General features: G+C 38.1%; 4 protein-coding genes across 6 annotated transcripts; 3 read left to right on the top strand and 1 right to left on the bottom strand.

Moving 5' to 3' along the window:
• The first annotated feature begins 966 nt into the window (after positions 1 to 966).
• On the top strand, positions 967 to 2792 carry LOC147868491 (uncharacterized). Its single transcript, XM_087319826.1, has one exon. The coding sequence runs from the start codon at positions 1104 to 1106 to the stop codon at positions 2379 to 2381; it is 1278 nt and encodes a 425-aa protein (XP_087175952.1). The 5' UTR covers positions 967 to 1103; the 3' UTR covers positions 2382 to 2792.
• Positions 2793 to 5207: 2415 nt separating this feature from the next.
• Positions 5208 to 8360, top strand: LOC147868490 (pentatricopeptide repeat-containing protein At2g13600-like). Its single transcript, XM_087319804.1, has 2 exons — positions 5208 to 7011; positions 7056 to 8360. Exon 1 carries the CDS (start codon positions 5424 to 5426, stop codon positions 6756 to 6758), a length of 1335 nt encoding a protein of 444 aa, XP_087175930.1. The 5' UTR covers positions 5208 to 5423; the 3' UTR covers positions 6759 to 7011; positions 7056 to 8360.
• A 452-nt stretch (positions 8361 to 8812) lies between these two features.
• LOC147868489 (cytochrome b-c1 complex subunit 8-1, mitochondrial-like) lies at positions 8813 to 11325 on the top strand. Its single transcript, XM_087319814.1, has 2 exons — positions 8813 to 9074; positions 11071 to 11325. Exons 1-2 carry the CDS (start codon positions 8905 to 8907, stop codon positions 11117 to 11119), a joined length of 219 nt encoding a protein of 72 aa, XP_087175940.1. The 5' UTR covers positions 8813 to 8904; the 3' UTR covers positions 11120 to 11325.
• A 1635-nt stretch (positions 11326 to 12960) lies between these two features.
• LOC147868488 (uncharacterized) lies at positions 12961 to 17068 on the bottom strand. 3 transcript variants are annotated; one of them, XM_087319784.1, is made up of 9 exons: positions 16616 to 17067; positions 15550 to 15632; positions 15287 to 15437; positions 15106 to 15205; positions 14963 to 15013; positions 14753 to 14890; positions 13993 to 14063; positions 13355 to 13476; positions 12961 to 13120 (listed from the first exon to the last, which is right to left on the bottom strand). In XM_087319784.1, exons 1-9 carry the CDS (start codon positions 16781 to 16783, stop codon positions 13069 to 13071), a joined length of 936 nt encoding a protein of 311 aa, XP_087175910.1. In that variant the 5' UTR covers positions 16784 to 17067; the 3' UTR covers positions 12961 to 13068. The 3 variants fall into 3 exon arrangements, with proteins under 3 accessions (XP_087175910.1, XP_087175901.1, XP_087175918.1); XM_087319775.1 differs by having other exon boundaries at positions 14753 to 15013; positions 16616 to 17066; XM_087319792.1 differs by lacking the exons at positions 14753 to 14890; positions 14963 to 15013 and having other exon boundaries at positions 16616 to 17068.
• Between the last annotated feature and the right edge of the window lie 5613 nt (positions 17069 to 22681).

Raw genomic sequence — 22681 nt, 5'->3', positions numbered from 1 at the left:
TAGACCACCAGTGCATACAAATATATAGTTTACCCCCTATTCTACATCACTTGTCGATTATGTATATGGATATATAAGCTACCAACAAAATAATTTCTATATATCCTCTTGTTATTGGAGACATATTACATTAGGAGGAGCAAACAATTTATGTCTTTGAAGCAACGAGAACCTTATACTCACACTCCTTGTGATTATTTTCCTTAGTTAATCCAATTTTTATGGCCTTTTGAGACTTACGATGCTGAAAGTTGTCTCATGGATATCAAGGAATTTCCCCCTGGCCCATGGGCAAGGATCGAACGTGGGTTCGCATCAAATGTATATGAAATTAGATGCTAATGTCCAAGTGACGGCAAATCAATGGAACGAGGTTTCCTCCTTACAATCGACATGGAGAAAACAACGAGCCATGGAAGGAGAAAGCCATGGGTGTTAGTGTGGAACCATGGGTTGTCAGTGTGTGTTTGCCGTGGTCGGACCGTCTCCCCTCTGGCTTGGCCTCGGGGGAGTCGCGCCCCCCGATGCGGTGGGTGGTAGGCAGGAGACCCAATTGAGTCGACACGCACGCGAGAGGAGGAGGAACGGGGTCGGGTACGTATGTACGACTCCCGAGGGGGGCATTACGTCAAAACACGGACGCACGCCTACACCAAACACACTCATCTTCCTCTCTCTCTCTCTCTCTCTCTCTCTCTCTCTCTCTCTCTCTCTCTCTCTCTCTATTTAGTTAGCACTTTCTCTATATATGGCTATCTATCTATTCTTCTTCTTTCACACACTCACACTCACACTCACTCCCTCACACACACACACACACACACACAAACGCAAAGGAAGAAGAGGCCAGCCCCTCTCTAGCACACACACACACACACTCTCTCTCTCTCTCTTCTCTCTCTCTCTCTCTCTCTCTCTCTTCTCTCACCACTCACAAACGCAAAGGAGGAAGAGGCCAGCAGCCCCTCTCTAGAGATGGGCGTTGAGGCCAATGGCTGGCGAAGGCGACGACATTCTCTCCCCTCCCCTCCCCTTCTTCTCCTTCTCCCTCTTCTCCCTCTTCTCCTTCTCCTTCTCCTTCTTCTTCCCTTCCCTGCGTGGCTATGGCGTCTGACGATGGAGCAGCAGCAGCAGAGGCAAGCCATCGCCATCGCCAGCAGCAGAAGCCTGTAGAGTTAGATCATCCAAGCCATCATCATGAATTTCAACAGCCCGCCCACCACCATCACCACCAGACGCCTCCTCCTCCGCCTCTGCCTCCGCCTCCTCCGCCGCCGCCCTCAGCAGTATCGCAGCAGCAGCAGCAGAAGAAGAAGAAGCCTCCGCCAGGCACGTGGACCCCCATCGAGACCGCCCACCTCATTGAATCCTACCGAGAGATCTGGTACTCCCTCAAACGTGGCCAGCTCCGGACCTCTCACTGGGAGCAGGTCGCTCAGTCCCTTGCGCACCTCTGCTCCCCTTACCCTGAAATCACCGCCCACAAATCCTCTGTCCAGTGCCGCCACAAGCTCGAGAAGCTCCGCCGCCGCTACAGAGCCGAGCGGCAGATCGTCCTTCGCAAAGGCCATGCTTCCTCTCGATGGCCTTTCTATGAAGCTATGGATCTCATGGAAAGAGGAGCCTCCTCTCTTGTCAAAGAGCCTTCTCTTGCTCGTGCCCCTTCCTCCTCCTCTGTTCCTAAGGTAATTCTCCCTCCTTCCGCTTCTTCTTTGGCTTCTCCCCTCGTAGATCTAGAACGCTCGAATAGTAAGCGATTCACATCCGGAAGAGGTCATAACCCGCGGCCAAGCTACGAAGAGGAGGAGGAAGAAGAAGATGAAGAAGAAGAAGAAGAAGAGGAGGAAGAAGAAGAAGAGCAAGCTGAGGAGGAAGAGGAGGAAGATTCGGATCAACCCCCTCTGAGGAGTTTCCCAAGCCGGAAAAGGCACCGACCTGTCGACCATTTCGGTCATAACTATCGTCAAGATCATGATCTTGATGGGTCCTATTCACCTGCACCTCCAGACCCCAGGAAGAAGCTGCCGCGAGAACCGCCCATTAGTGCCTTCAAACAACAAGACGATTATAGGAACCACCCAAGGTATTTCGTAGAAAAATCTACCAGTAGTGGTGGTGGTGGTGGAACCAGCAATCCTGGCCCTCCAATTGGCTCTTCTTCATCAGAAATGGCAGCGGTTATTAGGTATTTGGGAGAAGGCTTTCTTCGTATGGAGCAAATGAAGGTTCAAATGCAGAGAGAAACTGAGCTTTTTCGAGCCGATATGGAGCTACGCCGCACTGAGATGGTTCTAGAAGCCCAGAAGCACATCGCGCGCGAGTTCTCGTCGGCATTAGGGAGCTTGAAGAAGAAGAAGATGGTCCATTCCGATGAGAATTGAGCCTCTCCCTATAAATGGCTTATAATTTATAAGAACACGGAAAGAAGGATTTGAAAAGTAGTGTATATCTTCTTCTCATTTTCCATTGGGTCATCTGCAGCGGCTGCGAGAGTTGTCTGTGCATTCTTTTTGGATTCGGATATTCGTTGTGGAAAGATCTATGTAATGTCTAATTCAGATCTAGATTTTCACTGCTCTTTTCCTCTTATTTTTGTATTGTGGATAATGCAAATGGCTTGAAAGTGTGGGTATATGTGAGAATCACTTCTGGCTGTTTTGGGAGAGTCAATTGGATCAATCCGCAGCTGCCAAGTTTGATTTCAATATTATCAGGCATTTTTGGTTGAATTAATGTCTCCAATCACAAATATCTTCAGTAATGAGAACTGATGGCAAATTATGTTGATGTTTTGATGGAGTTGAGCTGCCCCTCAAACCAGAGGAGCTAGAAAGTTCTCCATAGTATAGGTAGAAAATGGTGGTTGAAATTGCTGCAACATTATCCAATTACAAGTAATGGCCACTTCCATTGATGTTGTGTGATTATCAGAGGATTTCCATTGCTTCTTATCTCTTGATTCACATTAGTCTCATAGCTCGTGATTAATGGTATAACTTGTATATTATAGAGAGACTCCATGTTTGACATAGATGGACATGGATGCTATACAATTTTCAGTTGATCAAGGGAAAATGTCGTGCAGGTACAAAATTGATTGTTAAGAGTAATGAATGGCCACACTAGGCCACTCAATCATAGAGCCAAAAGCTAAGGATGCGGTATTTCTTGCACTAGTTAAGTGCATCACTTTTGTTCTCTTATTAATGAAGTTGTCAAAAAACTGTATGTTGCTGTACTGGCTTGACAAGGCAAAGTTGTCACTAGGTTGCAATTTTGACATAGACAATGGACACATAGTAATGTTGTTGTGTGGTTTGTGAGGTAAAGCTTGTTTAGTAGAAGCATTTAACAAAACCTTAAAACCCTTAAAATCATGCGTCCATTGAGTAGACTGAACTAAAGTGTCAAAGTGTCTCCGGATTGGTGAGGGGTGAGTAAAATTTGATAACACTTCAAATGTATTGCGATACTTGGCTACAAATATAGTTTTTTTTGTAATCTAATGTTTGGAGCATTTATTGTACGTAAATATCTTGTCTTTTTTGTGCACCAATATTTGAGTCATTTGCCATCATCATTCAAATGTGTTGCAAGATTCTCAAGAAATTATTTTGTTTCTGAGTAACATGAAGAAAAAGCTTATACTAAAAGTGCCAATATTTGGGGAGACTAGGGAGTGAAAAGCATACTAACATGGAATTTGGACACCACTTTGGACAACTGCCCCATGAAATCCAATAGGTGAGAAGATTGTTGGATTCTAGTTATAGAAAGGGTTAAGATGTATTGTGTTGAGTTGCCATAGATCTTGAGTGTGTGCCTCATTTCATTAGTGTATCCATTATATGTGCTACATCTTCCAAAAGCAATGAAATTATATTTGTACGTGTAGATTGGGAGAATATTTTGATTTTTTTTTCGAAGATTTGTTCTTTTTTCTCCTATAATATGAGTAAATGTCTTTGTCATAGGGAGATTCTATATTGTGGTCAGTGGCACATTTCATTTTTTACCACAACCTCATAAAAACACGATTTTACTCCATATTCTAGGGCTAATATTCATAATTGCCAATAGTGTTTGTAAAATAGAGTTGTATGTATGCATTATGTCCCATGTCAAACCAAGAAACTATACACATTTTATTCTCAGATATAGTGTAGTTAATCATCTAGACATTTATAAACAACATGATTGTGCTAAGAAGGAAGCCCGTTTCTCCTTTGTGTCTCAAATAATGTCAATAAGTCACTCTAAAAATGCCTTCTCATAAGCTAATATGCAGCACATGTCCTTTTCCCAACCCATTTGAATGTGTGTGAAGCCTCCAAAAAGAACTCTTTTGTGGCAAGTTTCCTATTGGATGTGTTGGGTGCTTAGATGGTGCGAGCATGGTACATCATTGCCCACATCTCTCTCTCAATGTTATACACGATCTAAAATGTGCTTTGATTAGGATACAATCTAGAGTGAACATCCTCGATAGGAAGTTGTTAAAAAGGTGATAAACTCAATTAATTGGGCATGATGCACACTTGTATCATGCTCAAATCAAAATGTTGTATTGCTCATAGCCTATACAAGCCTACAAATCGAATGGATGCCTGATACCTCAAATACTTTGTTGCAAAACCAATCTTCCCAACAAATTGAAATTGGGAAAGTTCTTTCGAGTTAATCATACGAAGGATGGATACCTGATACTCAAACACCTGTTGCAAAAACAATCGTCCCAACCAATTCAAACTTGGGAGACCTCTTTCGGGTTAACCCTACGAAGGATGAATGGATGGATGGATGCGAGACAACGGAACGATTGGTACGAAATGTTGTAGGATATTATGTCCATTGGGCGCCTTAAGGCTCTAGTTATGACCAAACCTCCTGTTTGATGTGGCACTCCATTGCAAACTCCCTTCCTCGCTTTGGCCCCTTGGAATGAACTGTCGAAGGAATAGATCAGTCACCTAGTCTACACTTCGCATTAACAGAAGTTGAGCGATGAATTATGGGCATGAGGACTCAGAACATACGTCCGAGGTTTAGGATTTCATGGGCAATGCCAGAAAATCCCTAGAAGAAGGAAGGAGGAGGGGGGGTATATGATGGATGCTACATGGCTGTCATATAATATGAATAACAATTGGATCTCATTGCCTAGTGCCAAAATTCTAATCTGCAGACTGCAAACAACGTTACACGCTCTCTTTTCAATTTCACCATCTCCCAAACCATACAGGAATTTAGGGCCATGCAATGTAACGAATTGCATACATATGTGATCGAAACATGGGCCCATGAGGTATAAATTATTTGTGTCATTAACTACCACATGAATGTTGTAAACACTGTTTTATACAAGAGACCACTCCTGGAATGTGGTTTTCATGGAGTGGATGATTTGTGGCATTTGCCGATGAATGGCTGCATTGAAACTTGAATGTGGTAACCGGAAGATACCAGGTAAAGTCACGTTTTTGAGCATTATACAGGCATTTGGAAACTCTGGAAACCTTGAGAAAGGCAGGCTTTTCCATGGCTATGTGGTGCAAATTTTGACCGTACCTAATATCTTCATTGGAAACACTCTCGTTGCCATGTATGCAAAGTGTGGATGTGTGGAAGATGCATGGCAAGTATTTGATAGACTCAATGACCCGAATGTGGTTTCATGGAGTGCCATGATTGCAGGATATGCACGGTTTGGATATCCTAAAGAAGCTATAAAGCTTTACCATCAAATGCAGCTTGAAGGGGTAAAGCCGAATGAGGTCACTTTCTTGGGTATGCTTGTAGCTTGCACCCGGTTGGAATTATCAGAACAAGGGAAGAGATTACATACCCTTATCCTGAACAATGGGAAACTAACGATCATTGAGGTCTTTAATGCTCTCATAAGCATGTATGTTAAATTTGGAAATATGAAGGAGGCACACATTGTATTCAGGAAAATGGCATTGCATGATGTGGTCTCTTGGAATGCTATAGTTGCTGGCTATGCCCAACATGGGCCTGAAGAAGAGGCAGTCAAACTTTACAATGACATGAAAAACGTGAACATCATGCCAGACCAAGTGACATATCTAGGTATCCTGCTGGCATGTGGGTCACTTGCAGCCCTGGAATTGGGTAAGAAGCTGCATATCGAGATATTGAAGTTAGGATTTGACTTGGAAATTGAGATTACTAATACCATCATGAATATGTATGCAAAATGTGGGTGCATCAATGTTGCATTTTACATGTTTCGAAATTCTGGCAGATATAATATTGCTTCATGGAGTGTGATGGCAGCAGCTTATGCCCAGCATGGCTCTGGTATGGAAGCCATTTCGTTGATTGATCAAATGAATTTGAATGGATTTAAGATGGATCATATTGCATTTGTCAACAAGCTTACTGCTTGTAGTCATTCTGGCCTGATAGATGTGGGGTATTATGTTCTCTGCTCAATGGAGCGAGACCATGCAATAAAGCCTTCAGAAGAGCACTATGCATGTATGGTCGATCTCCTTGGTAGGGCAGGGCTCTTAAGACAGGGAAAATGCCTCATTCAAAACATGCCATGTAAACCTAGCCTCAATTTGTGGAGGGCCTTGCTTGGTGCATGTAAGATCCATGGCGATGTCAAGCTAGCAAAATGGGCAGTGGAAAATATCCTTTCTTTGGAACCGAGCGATACAGCTGCCTCTATTATGCTCTCCAACATTTCTTCTTTGATTGGAGCAAAAGAAAGTTCAGCACAAAAATTGTGACATTGGCTATAAGGTTATCTTAAAGTGTTGTAGTCTAACCCATTTCAATGGAAGGAAGTTACATCATGGTTGAGGTTCGTGCATCTGGGCACTCAGAATTAATAGGGCTGCTTGGTCTAGAACACTCTGGAACTATATCGCTTTCAAGCAATTGAAACTTCTTGCTGTCTACAAATTTAAGAGAAGATTCATGTACAAGAAAGTCCTGTTCATGGAACCATTGAGAATGAACGCTCCTTCACATTTCAAAGGGGTTGACGACAATGATTATCTAGTGTATTTGGGAGGCTAGCAAAGCACAACCAATGGCATCCTACTATGGAAGGTTACAGGTTTTGACTTTGTGACATATGGATTATTCATCGCTATGTTATATTCATGTCCCTGGGAGGCCAGTACAGAATTCTTATGGGATTTTGCAAAAAATGTTGCATTTCTTTTACCTCCCTCTCTTTTTAATTTGGTTGAGGGTGGTGGTGATTAACTTTGAAGGGTAGCAAGAGAAGGTGTCACACGCTATATTTTATACCATGCAAGTATTTGTCTTGATGAGCATGATAAGGTTATGTTGAGCTCATCAATTTGTCTACTTGATATGGCGTTGGCAAGTTCTAGCCTTCCTAAACCCCAAACCCTGTGCCTGCCCAGACGGTCTTGTGTTTTATCACAATATGAATATCCATGAACCTTATGTTGAGAAAGAGTGCTTCTTAAGTGGCTTAAGCTCCATCAATGGATGTGGAATTGCAATGAATACATGTGTATAGCATCCGAAAGTAATATGATAGATGTGATCCAAGGATGAATGAGACAATATTTCCATTGCACAAAAATGTTATATGCTGGGGAAAGGATTACTGGGACTAGGTTAAAAACCACAATAAAAGCATCGGTTCACTAGTATAGCACTAAAATAAAGTGCATTTGCTGGGATCTGAATATATTGTAATAAAGTAATATCAATCCATGAGGTTCTGACTTCAAATCATAGTAAGCCAGGATGCATTTTAGATATATTCATCGCTTTGGAGGTAGATAACTCACGAGATAGATCCCTAAACACAAGATAGCTCCCTCGTGCACGTATTCCCTATATAATTGTGCTCGAATATGTGCATGAGGGAGACATTATGCACACTTTCCTTTCTTTCCATTTTGAAAAGGAACTCAATCTAGCTGAATAATTATATAGAAACCATACATTAGTTGGATTGAAGAAGTATGGAGAACTCTTATGCCCTTCACAATGAAATTATTAGTTGTTTTTGTTTGGGTTGAAGAGAACAATTTGCATCCTATTAGTTAGTGGTGGGTTGGTAAACTTGGGACTGTATACATCCACATCGTCACCTGAATTTGAATTCTCAAAGCTCGGAAGCCCTTATTCTAATGATACTTCTTAAATCAACTAGCATACCAATACATTACCACTACCACAAATGTGAGTTATGTCAAAGTAGTACATAAATCCCACTACCAGCTACTAAAATTGGTTCATACTCACTAACAAATAATCCTTATCCTCTCAATCCTTCCTCATTTTTGGGTTCGACTCCACTCGAGTGACCGTTATCTTGTACTTGAAAATCTCAATAAAGGATTTCCATTGCCATTTAGTCAGGGGGATATCATTATATCCCCTTGGGAAACCCTTGTAACTTTCCATTGGGAATACACAAATTGACTGGAAAGCACAATGCCCACTTTCCTTTTGGACCTATAATCTACTTATGCCAAGCTCTCTCTCGACAACAACTTAAAAACTTGCGTTTTTGTCCAGTCAGGGGCAAAAGGTAATATAGCCTACCTTCTGAAACATGCTCATCCTTGACTTAATGAACATGTACCACAAATCGAAGCGATAGACCGAGGGGAGCATAGACTTCACATCGATGAGTGTTACGGGTCACAAGTTCCAGAATTGAGACGCTTCCCGGATCACAATTGATGTATTTTGAAAAACCAGGGGCACTTTGGGAATTTTGGAAACCTAGACGACCGGGGATAGTTTGGTAAATTGCCCTAAAACTGTAATATGCATGCTATATAGATTAAGGAAACCTGTTTAAGGAAGACGTGAGACAGCAAACCCTAATTTCTGCAGCCACAGACTCGGGCACACACACACACAGACAGATTGGAAGCGATGGGGAAGGTTCCTGTGCGTTTGAAAGAGGTCGTCTACACACTCTCCCCTAACCAGGTTCATGTCATGGGTGGCCTCTTCAAAGACATCCCTCACAAGATCAGCGAGAAGATCTCTGGCAGCTGGCTTAACTCCATCTTCTTGCTAGGTCCTCTTGTAGGAACTTACTGGTTAGTATTCCACATCTATCTACACACAGAGAGATCGTTTGTCTTCATGGAGTTATTAATTTAAGAAGACGTTGTTTAGAAAAAAAAAAACGATTCTTCGTTTATCTGTTTTTCTGATTAGTATAGAAAATGGACATAGAAAGATGTAGTTTTGGAAACGAATTTGCGGTCCTTTTTCTACTTGTTATTTATCATATTAATAGGAATGTAAAGGTACAGTTTCGACAAGGTCGTTCCCTTCTCTTGCATCATTTTCTGATCGTAAGTCTCAACGTTTTCATTATGTATATAGGGATCTAAAGATGCAGTTTAAACGAGATTTTTACATCCTTTGTCCCTCTTTTCTGAAGGAATTCTCAACGTTTTCATTATGTAAATAGGGAGGTGAAGTAGTAGTTCAAAAATGATGTTCCATTCACCTGAATCTGGCAGAAACAGCTATATAAAAATGTAGTTTTAGTAAATACCATTTAAAGTTTTTCAGTCAAATTTTATAATGAACAGTATGCAGCGTTGAGAAATATCCTCCAACCTTTATAGTCACCCTTATCTATAAAAATGAGTATATGAAGATGTAGTTTTTGATGAAAAGTATATTTGTTAGAGCGATGGATATATAGGTAAAATATCTTTTTTCAGTTTCACAATTCTATTTTTCGTGGAAATAAAGAATCCAGAGTTAGTCGTTTTATTTGCGCAGATTTTCTGTTTTCATCTATAGTTAATGACATCGGGGTTTTGTTTAGCATATGTTGTCAAATAGTTAATGACATCGGGGTTTTGTTTAGCATATGTTGTCAAAAAATATTCTATTTGGTTAGAACTGCAGTTCGATTTTGATCACTCGTTAAATATTTCCACGTTAAATATTTCCAATCCAGGGGATATTATTTTCTACACCAGTTAATTCCGCTGCTGCAGATTTCTATTTGATAAGTAGTCTGTAGGTTTCTATTTAACCTCTTGAATAATAAAGCAGGGAGTGATAGATAAAGAGTAGTTGTGTCAAAGACAAGCTTAATTTCTGGAGAAAGGGGTTGATTAAACCCTTACATTGTGAGAAATTTGGAAGTTCATTTGAGTCCAATATCCACGTGTGAGTTTCTGTAACAAATCATAGTATTTCTCTGTGGCAGTGTAAAGTGGCCTTTTTTATACCATTGATTAGGTAATTGATTTTCCTCTTTGAAGTTACTGATTGAAATTCTGGAAGTTAGTTGAATAATGGATCAGTTTTGGCATTCCTTTTGCTCTTCAAGGAAATTTTCTCCATATTGTGAAATTAGTTAGTGCCCATATTGGTTCTGCTGTGTGTCACTAATTTTGCATTTTTCCATTCTAAGATTCATTTAGTTGATTGAATGATCTAAGATGCTTATCAAGTGAGTATGCATATTAGCCAGGCTGGAAATATTGTTGTGCGCATATTTCTCCTGCTAGAGGCAGCTCTATCAAGAACAGACAGGTTAACTTGCCATTGAGAATAGGCAGCTCTTTGTCTGCACGTGTGCAGCAACAAGATTGAGAACTATTGTAGATATGCTATGTCATAGCATACCTCTCTCACTACAATCAGGATTATTACCATTTGAGGAACTCTGTTTGTAGGACTGATGGGCCTTAGAGGATGTCCCTCTAGCTACATAGGTAGAGAATTAGGCCACAAAGTTGTAACAGTGGGTTTTACATATAATTAAGATAATTGCGTGCTTTTACCAAAAAGAAAGAGACAGAGGGTGTGTGAGGGTATTTAGGGAATAGATAAACTGTACAGGGGGATCAGGTGGAATAATGATAATCTATCAGTAAAAAGAAGAGATAGATTTTCCTCTTATTGATTCAACCTTTGGATACGCCTGCATTGCTAGAGACATAGGTGAATGAAGATTATGTAAGGTTTTAAAGTTTTATATATTGATATGTAATGTAGTTTAGGAGTGATATGTGGTGTAATATATGAATGAGAGAGAGAGAGAGAGAGAGAGATTTTGTGCAGGTATTGTGAAGATTTCAAGGAGAAAGAAAAGCTTTCACATAGATATTGACATAACATCTATATTTTTTTCTGTACTGGATTCTCAATCAAGCCTCGGAATAAGCTACTGGATTTTTTATTATGGAACTAGCAGATTTCTGGTTCAAACTGCATTTCCTATGTATAAGAAACAATGGTAACAATAAATCTCTTTGCTAGTATTTTAAAACTTAATAGAAGTCTCATTGTGGATGCTTGTTTCAGCTTTATGATTTACTTGAAAGCCTTGTCTTTTCTTGTCCTAGCTAGCACCCATGAAATCACAACATACATATTTGTTATTCTGTGTGTGTGTATTTACTACGCTCTATATGGAGACATGTCTGGGCTGTTTACTTTGCTCTATTTGGGGACATATGGCCAAGTTGATTATTACATCCTTAGCATTATCCATCATTGTCTGACTTTCTATGTATAAGACTCAATTGTGATAATTAATCTCTTTGCATTAATATTTGAAACCGAGAATTAAAACTGAGGGTGTCTGACTTAGTATTTGTTATTTACTTGAAAGCCTAATCTTGTGTTCTACCTCACATGAAATTGCAACCTGCAAATTTGTTATTCTGTGTTGGGATGAACTTTCTAGTCATCTATCTGATTAATCTCTGCTTTAGTTTTTGAGAATCTTAATAGTGTGATTGCAGCATATAAATTTGAAAGTGTTGTCTTTTTTGTTTACTACTGCTGATGAAGTTGCAGCATATAAATTTGAAACAATAATAACAATAAATCTTTCTATTAGTATTTGAAAAACATAATAATAACAAGAGTGACTATGGATGCTTGTTTCAGCTTTGATAATTTTACATGAAAACCCTATCGTTTTGTATTGTACCCCATGAAGCAACAGTGAAGTTTATTATTCTGTATAGACTGAAGACAATCAACTTTAGGGCTTTATTTATAAATATTCTGTAGGTATTATCCACATATCAATGATAAAGAGACCTTGGGAGTATATCCCTCCTTACTCCATATGCTGCCATTACAGGTCTAGTGGATGTGGCTTCATTTGTGTTTAGAAATGTGATCAGAATGCATGAAATCACTCTGATCTTGGAACGTCATTTTATGTGGTATTCATTTTCAAATCTGTGGCAGTTTGATAAGGCTATTTCAGCAATTGGTGACTAATTTTTCCTAATTCACTTGCATTGTGAATTATTTATGGAAATTGGGGAAATATGAAACAAGGGCAATTGGTTTTTGATTGATCAAGATAAATTGTTGTTGAAACATTATCATTTTTGCTATTGTAGATTTTGTTATCCCCAAGATAAAAATCAGGGCCATTATAGTTGATAGTGAAGTCCATAATAAGATGGTTAATATAAACTGAAGGGTATCACTGTGAGTTCTTTGTCCATGTGTTTGAGCGTGTTGCCTTTTCCATCTTTATCCATGCGTTCAAGTGTATTTAATATATAACATTGCAAGTGAACCCTATATGCTTTTATCCATTATTGGTTGCATAGTCATCCTATTTGAATGGTGCTATGGGGAACCATAAATTTAGGCTTGTAAACTTGTTGACCACTAATATTGTGATAAACCATATTAGTGGCTACAAATGCGAATATTTTGAATGTACTATCTCACCTTTCTAATCCAGTCTACAAAACCATGTATAGTACATGTGGATAAACGCAAATTCTGTAAAACCATATTGTCATTTTCTGTATGGTTTATGTAGCCCATCAGTGTTTAGCCTACAAATTTCTCATGATATTTTAGTTCTTTCAGCGCATCAGCTTAAAAGCTAGGGCAGTAGATAACCCACAACTACAAGCACTCACATTCTGTAAGACAATAGGAGACAGTAAATTCCATACCAACTTTTTTAATATCATTATTTTGAAAAACATGAATAGGAGACAGTAAATTCCATGCCAACTTTTTAATATCATTATTTTGGAAAACATGATGAAACCCCACGACATCCACCCGTAAATTAGATTAGATGAAATCTCCATCTCCATTTGCCTTCCTGGGGAAGCACTCTGCAAAGCTGTCAACTCTCCATTTGTCAAAAAACAAGAATGTACACTGGATAAGGTTCATTATATTAAACGATAACCTTTATCTTCAACTGGATTGAAGATAAAGGTTCATTATATTAAAACCACTCAAATGTTGAAGATGAGATGCAGATCACATGCAATGCCTGCTTTTTAGGAATGGTGATCATCCATTCATGCATGCCATTGTATATCACTTGTTAAAAGAAGTCACATTGCCCAACCTTTTTGGTTTGGAGCTCCTACTCTTGAGCAGAGATGAATGCAAGCTCGTTTTGTCATGATGTCGAATTACATTCCGTGAAAGTAATAATGATAATGACCTGGGAACTCTCGATGATCGAACCTGAAAAACATGTCACTAAAAGGTTACATGATTATTGATATCCATAGAGAGATGAAACCCAAAGCAATACTTGGAAACTTTCAGTGGTAGAACTGGAAAAACATATTTCTTTCTGAGGGGTTGGTTACATAATAAAACATCTGATTGGGAATATACAGAAGATTGCTTCTGCTACCTATAGAGACAAAACAACTAAAAATAAGTGAACAATGTCCTACAGTGATAACATCAGTATCCATTTTCTTATAGAATTCAAACATTAAGAGCTCGTGTTGACACTACCTATCCTAATGAAGCAACACTATACTGCACATTAAGCATCTTGATAGTCTAATTCTGATGTGATCAATTTGATGTTTATTTCCACATACGTATATGTATCTTACATACTAGAAAGAATCTTTAAACAAGGACATAGACCATGGGTATATTGTTACAATTTCATAAAATTTAAATGGATTTCCATCAGAATATACTTGGAAAAATAATAATGAATTATGCAAATAAGATAATTACCTGCTCCTGTCCGATGCTTGGTCCACTGACACCAGAGAACAGTCCACTCGCTAGTGATTGAGAGAAAGACCCTAAACCAGAATAGAAGGATTCAAATATGAAACAGGTAATGGATCCTCCAAGATTTTAACGTTTCAACTAAAATAATCTTGTATACTGTACATCTTAGAACTCTTTTTTGCTCCCTATCACTGACATTCTTAGAGTTCCCTAATGTTGCAATTGCTGAATCCTTTCTTTCAACAATGGAAAAATTAGTGAGGTTGAATTCTCTTGTTTGTTATCAGTTTTTCAACAATGGAAAATTTAGTGAGGCCAATTGTCATGTTTTGTGAGGAGTTAAATCCCGTGAAACTAGAACTAGACCTGATGAAACTGTTTACTAAAGGTTTCTGAGGTTGTGTCGGTAAATTTGAGAGATATGAGCCACTTCTTAGCCACTTTCAAAAGACAGAGACACAGTATTAACACAAACCATAATGATAATGTCCATCTTCCAAACAAGGCCTAGATATTGAGTTGTAGCAAATGGCTATATCTTGGTACTACATAAACATAGAATTCCTTGAAAACAAAGAGAAAAACATAAATAATGATACGTGGCGCGTTGTACCCAATCTTCTATACGATCCCATGAAATCTACTCATTCCCCGTGGTCATTCATATGATATTTAAGAATCGGTGAATATGTGAGTGACCTTTTAACATTCAAGACTAACATGTGATTTGAGAATTAATTCCAATATTACTAATGTCTACCTGATTCAAGACTATCTGGAGACGATTCGATGTTTTTGTATGGTGATGATTGTTGCAGTTCATACATTTTTTTATTTTGCTTTCTTTCCTCATTATGAGCATCCTTGCTATATGGTGATGATTGTTGCAGTTCATAAAAAAATTTATTTTGCTTTCTTTCCTCATTATGAGCATCCTTGCTATATGGTGATGATTGTTGTAGTTCATACATTTTTTTATTTTGCTTTTCTTCCTCATTTTGAGCATCTTTGCTTCCATTCTCTGATTTTAGCATTGTGAAAAATCAAGTTGAGCAACTCATGGAAGAGATAAATTAATGGTGAGAACATCTCATAGACTAACAAAGTTCTAACCTGCAAGGACATAATGCCTATCATATACTGCCCTTCTTCTAGAACATCGATAGTGCATCAATCCTTCATAATTAGCTATTTCGTGAGATACTTTGAGTCTCTATACAAAGCACAATCCTTCCTTCAGTGGAAGTATTCAACAAAGACAAAGGGTTTCGATCTTAGTGAAAGAAACTCATACCTGTGCCATAGAAGAAGTATTAACTTGCAAAATCGATATGTCCTTTATGCATCGAGATAATGTTTCGTTGAGCTTGAACGCAGCTGTACCAACATGATCTACTGCATTCACAAGGGCCTTAACTGAGTAATCCTTCAGATTGTCATAGACACTGTCTATCAAATTAAGTTAAATAGTTTGCATTAGCTCAATCATCTTGACTAACAAACGAGCAATAGAAACCGTAAATAATCTCTCTTTAACAAAAGGAAATGTGAGATTACGCTTTCTTTTTATCATTCAATAGATATGTCATTTCACAAAACTCAGCTGCGGAGTGAAGATGAGACTTTATACTCTTCAGTTCCTGCAAAGAAAATTATTATGAATTCTGAGAATTAACGTTAGCAAGTTCAATGAAATATTAAATAAGAATCAAAAGAGAGAAAACATGCAAAAGGATTGTAGTGTGATAAAAACCAACACAGTGAAATCGCATGAAGAAGCTAAAAACAGACAAATGTGGATTGAAGCATCTGAAATTACACATAAAAACTGATGCAGAACCTGAAATCTGAAGGGAACAGATGAAAAACTAGAAATAAAAACATGACCCTTAATTTTGACCTGAAAGAAAGGTAATTCTGCAATACCAGGGACAAATTGAATGTTTTCAAAAGGGTGTCCATTATCTGAAAAAGAAAGTAAAAAGAAATCCAAAAGGATTGATAGCATTGTGCTGGAGAACGTTAGACCACACAATAAAAATTGGTATGCAAAAATTAACAAAATCATTTTGAATTGGACGAATAACTAATCTGCCAAAGCACGGAATTTTTGGAATCTGTGAAGGGTAGGAAACATTCAAAGAGGATTTTATGGTGATGAAGAAGCAGGTAAATTTGCAATGAATTGCATGCAACAAACATAAACAATACAAATATCACACAAATGGATGAAAAATAAGCTCAAATAAAATGGAAACGGAATTATAAATATCTATTTTGGAATTTGGGAAGGAAAGCTGACAAAAAAGACTAGGCTAAATTTGCATGAAAACAAATGCCACACTAACAGAATAACAAAATCCTCGTTTATTCGTGTAAAGAAATGATGGTGAAGAAGAAGATTAACGAAATCATAGGGAAGTGATGAAACTAAAATCCAGAACTCATTTCTCGATTACGGAAGAATAAGATTAATGAAATCATTGAGGAATGATGAATAACTAAATTCTAGATACCGTTTTTCAATTCGTGGACGGAAATGATCATGATGAAGAAGAAGAGGGCAAAATCGAAGAGAAAAAATTAAAGACGTCATTTGTTGGTATGGAGAAAGGGAGCCAACCCGCAGGGCGATAGATAGTGGAATGCTTTCAGGAGGGAGGCGCATTCCTCTTCTTTCTCCTCCTCCTCCTTCATCTTCTTCTGCTTCTGATTCGGATTCGGATTCGGATTCGGATTCGGATTCTACTGCGGCGGCTTCAGCTTCGGTTTCTTCTGCAGGCTTGGTCATTGGGGAAGCGGAGGTTCAGGAGGCGAAAGAAGATCCGATGGATCCTTTGCGGAGACGAATGAGATGAGTGAGAAGTATGTGGCATCTCGGAGAAAGAGGGGAGAAAGAGGGGAGGAAACATGAATCGTGGGGAGCATGACCATCGCCGATCTCCCAAAAAGCAGGCCACTAGTGATCTATCTTCTCCACCATCGCCGTCGCGTCTGACAGAAAAATTAAATTAATCGGGCTTCTTCTTCTTCTTCTTCTCCTTCTTCTTCTCCTTCTTTTCTGTTGTTTGTTAGCTGCTGCTGCTGCTGCTGCTGTCTCCTGAGCACGATTGTCTTTTTTATTCGCTTCTGCGTAAATTCTGAGAGCTTGTGTGAAAGGAAAACGTTAAATATTTTACTACTACTACTTACTAATTCGTTCATTCATTCATTTAGTTTGAACTTTGGGATTGGCATTAGAGAAATGGATAGCTCTTCTCATATTCATTCCACATTTGGTGGCTTCATCGCTTCCGTTTATGTACATATGTATCTAATTATAGCGCGTGCGTACGTCTATTTCCGGACGGGTTTTTGCTATGTACATATGTATGTATTACAAACTACTGATAACACCCCCCCCCCCCCCCCCCCCTTTCGATTCACCCATGCATTTGACTGCCTTTTCCTGGAATGATCGTTTATCTCGTGTATCTTTAAGGATCATTTTACAAGCCTTTTATGTATATGTATCAATATGTGCGACACCTCAATATCCCAACATCGGACATTTGCGATGCGGAGTGCATTTTCATGTGTCACACGACGGGAATCGTCACAAAAAGGTTGTAAAAAAAAACACATTATGCAACGAGATGCACTTCATGGTTTTAGTTTGATATTATTGAAGCATCATTATAGAAAATGCGATCATTGTTGTCTAACAAGATGGGGTGTTTGCTTTTGGAGCACTGTGCAAAGACTAAGTACGATAATACATTTGAATGCCTTTGTGACTCCCCCTATGTTCATGCCCTTGAAAGGTAGGTAGTGTAAACTCCCCCTACAAAAGCATGTTAATGAGCCCCCTTGGTGTATATTTTGCTTGCCTCTTATTGGACACATAACCTACATCATAGCCATCCCATTCCACGTGAATGTAGACCTTTGATGATGGCCATGGCACGCCTTTATAGCCAAGGCATTGTTTGGCATAAGTTGCACGTGAATGAATTGACAATCGAATTGCAAGTAATCACAATCAAATATGTATTGGTTATTATTGGCATGAGATCTATGATTATGCAAAGTAACATGATATAATGCCAGCTATCATCCAACTACATCGAGCCAGTCAAACGATCGAATGTGACACGTGCTTACGTTAAACCTATTCAAAAAGGGAGTGTTGATTTTGTTGAAATTTTTAGAACAATACACCATAAAGCGAAGCATTATTCAAGTTTGTCACATCTTCAAAATAATGTATAATTGACTACGAATAGAAAGGTAGAATCAAATAACAAGCCCATTCATTCACATCATGCTCAAATCAACTATAGTGGAGGACGCCATGGGATTGGGGCCAAAGTTTAAATTGAATGTTTGTGGGGCATTGCATGACTCACAACAATTATCAACTCAATGTTTTTCATGTTGTCGGCTTGAATGGATTGCATAGTGCAAAGCTAGTGGAATCTACTAGCACAAAAAAAAGGCTCAACGAGGCATAATACCATCAAGAGAAATATCATGATCTATTTTTCTAATTTCATAAATAGTAAACATATCAAAATAAAACTTCCATATTGCCATCAAAGTAGGTGCTCCCCCCTCGTGGTTTTTGAAAATAAAATAAAAGGAGAGAGTAGATGGCAACCTCTTGATTTCGGGAAAATATTTTGATTTAGTTGTTATGCTAAAGGTGGTTAGCATGGTTATGGCATTAAATGGCATGGCTCCAAATTCATGGTGGTAAATGAATGCTACAAGGAGATGAATATGGCACTTGAGTGAGTTCGACCATGTTGGTAGGGAGATGTTGGAAGGATCACATTCATCAATGCCAACATGGAGCACCTTTCATGTGCAAAATCCCAAAGAGCATGAGCATATGTATAGATGAAATAAACACAATGGCCGAGACAACACATGCCTCTAATAAAAGAAGGAGCACGCATGCTAGAGAGACGAGCATAATCATGTCATGCCAAAACCGAATTGTACTATCTAGATAATATATGCATATACACATACATGGAAGGAAATGAATAATATTCTAATCACTAACTTTGATAACCCCCCATTATGGTTATGCTATGACTATTTTACTTTTGTTGATTGTGTGGACACCATTAAACCATAACCACGTGTATTGAAGTTGCGGAAAATAATAATATCATCATCGACACTTATTCTATAACATACACAAAAGTCGTTATGAGAATGTGAATCGTGTCTAAAGCGTGACGAAGATCACGTCAGTTCTTGATGAGCTTGAAACGTGAAATCATGTTCACATTCATTAACCTTCCAACGCCCACCCACCCTCCATCACCCAGAGGGAGGCATGACACGGGGTCATGGTCATGAGGGGCAATTACAATAAGATGAGAAGCTAATAATGGAGAAGAATTGGACTACATACATTGTCTTATCCACTAAATGTCTGCATAAGAATAATATAATGTCATGGTATGTGTGGATGCATAATGGTGTTTATATCCTACTCCAAGTCCACAAACACAAATACATAAACAATAGACATCACATTTCATTGTAGCTCTTACATATGTAATGTAATGTAAATTGGATGTATTTGCAAGTGTCGGGTTGTATTATTGAATTATGCTAAAATCAACCATTTCTTCCATTCAGTTGTTTGACAATTAATGTGATGCAAATAATAGGTCATTGATTTAAAGGTGATTTCATATTTCGTAGGCTCTTTTATTGAAGCACACATGTGCAAGGGACGTGTTGAGGTAAACATACTCATATCAATCCATAAACAATGAACTTAGAGACAAAGATGTATCTCAAAAATTTATATCTTATACATATAAGTGACAAATACATTGTCGTGATTAATGACTATTACAATACACCATCAACAATAAATCAAGGGATAAACGAATGATGTATGCATGAAACAACATGCGTACATGAAAACCTTTATTTATGCTTTTCTAACTTAACCTCAAAGTAGGCAACCCTTTGCATGTTTACATATTTCATATTTTAAACAAATTCTCAACTTACACACGCCAAAGCAAGAATCAAATAAACAAATCGCTCAAACCAAAGGTATGAATAGTCATGTTGATATTTTCGTATGCGTCAATAATTGAAGCAATAGTTTTTTGAGTTCAACAACAATAAGTTCTCCCATTGTGGATAAGGCATTGGTTTTTTTGAAATGTTGTGGATAAAAGTGCCCAAAGGGACACTCGCCGTGACGAATGAAGCGTGTAGACCAAGAGCTCTAACTCAATGAGAAAGAGATGTATATTGGCGTATAGCGCAAAGTAAAAGTATTGAAAAGTTAAGCATTATGAGTTGCACATGTTTGGAAGTTACGAAAAAAGAAAGGCCATGCTGCACATGGAACAACCCTCGTTGTTTAGGTAAAGAATGAATTTAGATACACCTACCAACCCCATTCTATATGTGAAAGACGCCCAATATTGTAGCGTGTGTAAAGCTCGTGGGTGCTTTTAATGACAAGTTGTATGTGTCTGAAATAACTTATCCACACTCTCAAAAGAACAATCAAAATGTTTTGAAATTTGAAACTTTAAAACAACAAGAAGAATACTTCCACTATAAGACCCAAAATGTTCATATCAAGTAATATTTTGTTTGTTTAAAATTACAAGGTTATGAGCCATTCTAAAATCCAAGCAACTTTCAATGGGGTTCATCATAGTTTGAGAGTGCGACAATATCCATTCCAACCTCACATAAACATTCTATAGTTAATTTGTAATATTGATAACATGTATGCAATTTCAACGTAAAAAACATACTTCACAGGATCAAAACCGCTTGAGAAGTCCACAATCACTCTATTGTTTTTTTGATTACTTGGGGGGGGGGGGGGGGAGGGGAGGGCATCCATGATCACATCTTAAAGTTAAATTATACTTATGGAGAGTATTTTCACCCATTCACTTATGTTCCATACCAAGTTAAAAAAACATAATAACTCTTTCTTTCATTTTAGACTAATTAGTAGTGGAAATAAGTTGCTTGCTTTACTTATTAAACCTTGCTCAACACATAAATGGTGTTTTTTTTATTTAGTGGCTTTGTATGTGTGGCTGTGTTATTCGTACATTAAAAAACTTATTTTCCCAATCAAACCAATTTATAAATGTGTATAGGCGCAAACAATTGACAATAAGGAGCAAGAGTGACATGAAAAACTTCTGCAAGTAATGATAAAAACAATGGCTACTTTTTAGCTTTTCGTTTCCACCAAACATTGCATCCCTAGTGTCCTCTTGTTACAATTGGGAATGAGTTTATTATCTCCATATCGACAAGTCACGTGCCTAGCTACTCGGTTAAGAAGCATCCTGTTAAATAAGAATAAGCTTGATTGAACACCTCACAATTTGTATCCCACAAACATCATCCAACACAATAGCATCTTTGTAAAAATATTGGAGAACTATAAATGTACAACTCATATTGTGCAAAATGTTTACAACACATGTTTATATGGGGGCATGAATGTACATGCACCCGTAGAGACATGTGATACCTTCATTGAGTTGATGAAAATATATTCATTCATACGGTTCAATGTATAGTAACATTTGGAAGGACTTGGAGTTCTTTCTAGAAACCAAGATGGAGGATGATACTATCTATTGCTTTAAGATCCCCGAAGTATTAACAATGTCTTAAAATGAGTGTTCACATAGGCAATTCATGTAACGATTGTTTGATGTTGCTTGCGAAAATTTTGAGTCAGCAACAATCTTTGAGTACTATCGTCAAGTACTATACTATTATGTGCCAAGCACGGGGCACACAATCAATTCATTTTTATTTCAATTTTCCTGGGTGCAAAGCAGATGCAGATGCCAGAAGCTCATGCCAGGAGAATGTATATTTATATTACAAATGTGAGAATAGGTGTGTGGGATTCTTGAGTGGGCCAACAAAAACTTGGCTCTAGAGTCTCAAGCACAATAAGAAAAGATGGAACGATAGAGAAGAGAAAAAAGGGAAAAAGTTACATAAAAATTTGATATAACAAATAGTGGGATGGTGGTGGTGTGGGCATGCGTTTCACACGCGTCCGGACGGTGGCCCACAAACTCGCCAAGAACATCTCCGAAAAAGAAAGATAATTTAAAACAAAACAAAAACGAAGAGGCGTGTGGACGCTCCCTTGTTTGAGTGGAAAACAAATATAATCATGAATACATGGTATGTATGTGTATGTATATCTCAAACCTATTATTATTATTATTATTATTGCCGGTAAAACATTTATTTCTTTTTTTATTTATTCTTTGGCTTTTTACTTTTGTTTTTGAGTTTTTCAATACATAACATAAGAAAAGCATGAGGTCTTTATACGTTTTCTTGCCACGTGTCCTTTTCTGAATCGCCGAGTGATGTTACCACGGATGAAGCCCATTTTTATTTTCTTATATATATATATATATATGTATATATATCTAAAAGAAAAATTCTACAATGGAATTCCTCCATTTTCCTAGCAAATTAAGCTTTTTTGTTTTTTTGGGGGGGGGGGGGGCTATTTCAGCGCTTCCTCCCTCCCCTGTCGATATTAAAGGAAAGGGGAAAAGCAAAAAAGCAAATAAAAGCGAGTTCATCATATAATACATTCTGTTTTAAAAAAAAAGAGGAGATTTTTTTTTTGAATTCCAAAGCAGAGAGAGAGAGAGAG

This window comes from Azolla caroliniana, unplaced genomic scaffold (genome assembly GCF_043228905.1).
Source record: "Azolla caroliniana isolate FFs.n. ecotype wild unplaced genomic scaffold, voAzoCaro1.0.p SCAF_1, whole genome shotgun sequence".
Taxonomy (NCBI): domain Eukaryota; kingdom Viridiplantae; phylum Streptophyta; class Polypodiopsida; order Salviniales; family Salviniaceae; genus Azolla; species Azolla caroliniana.
Note: the sequence above shows the minus strand (reverse complement) of the source record. Positions and strands in the feature narration are given on the sequence as shown.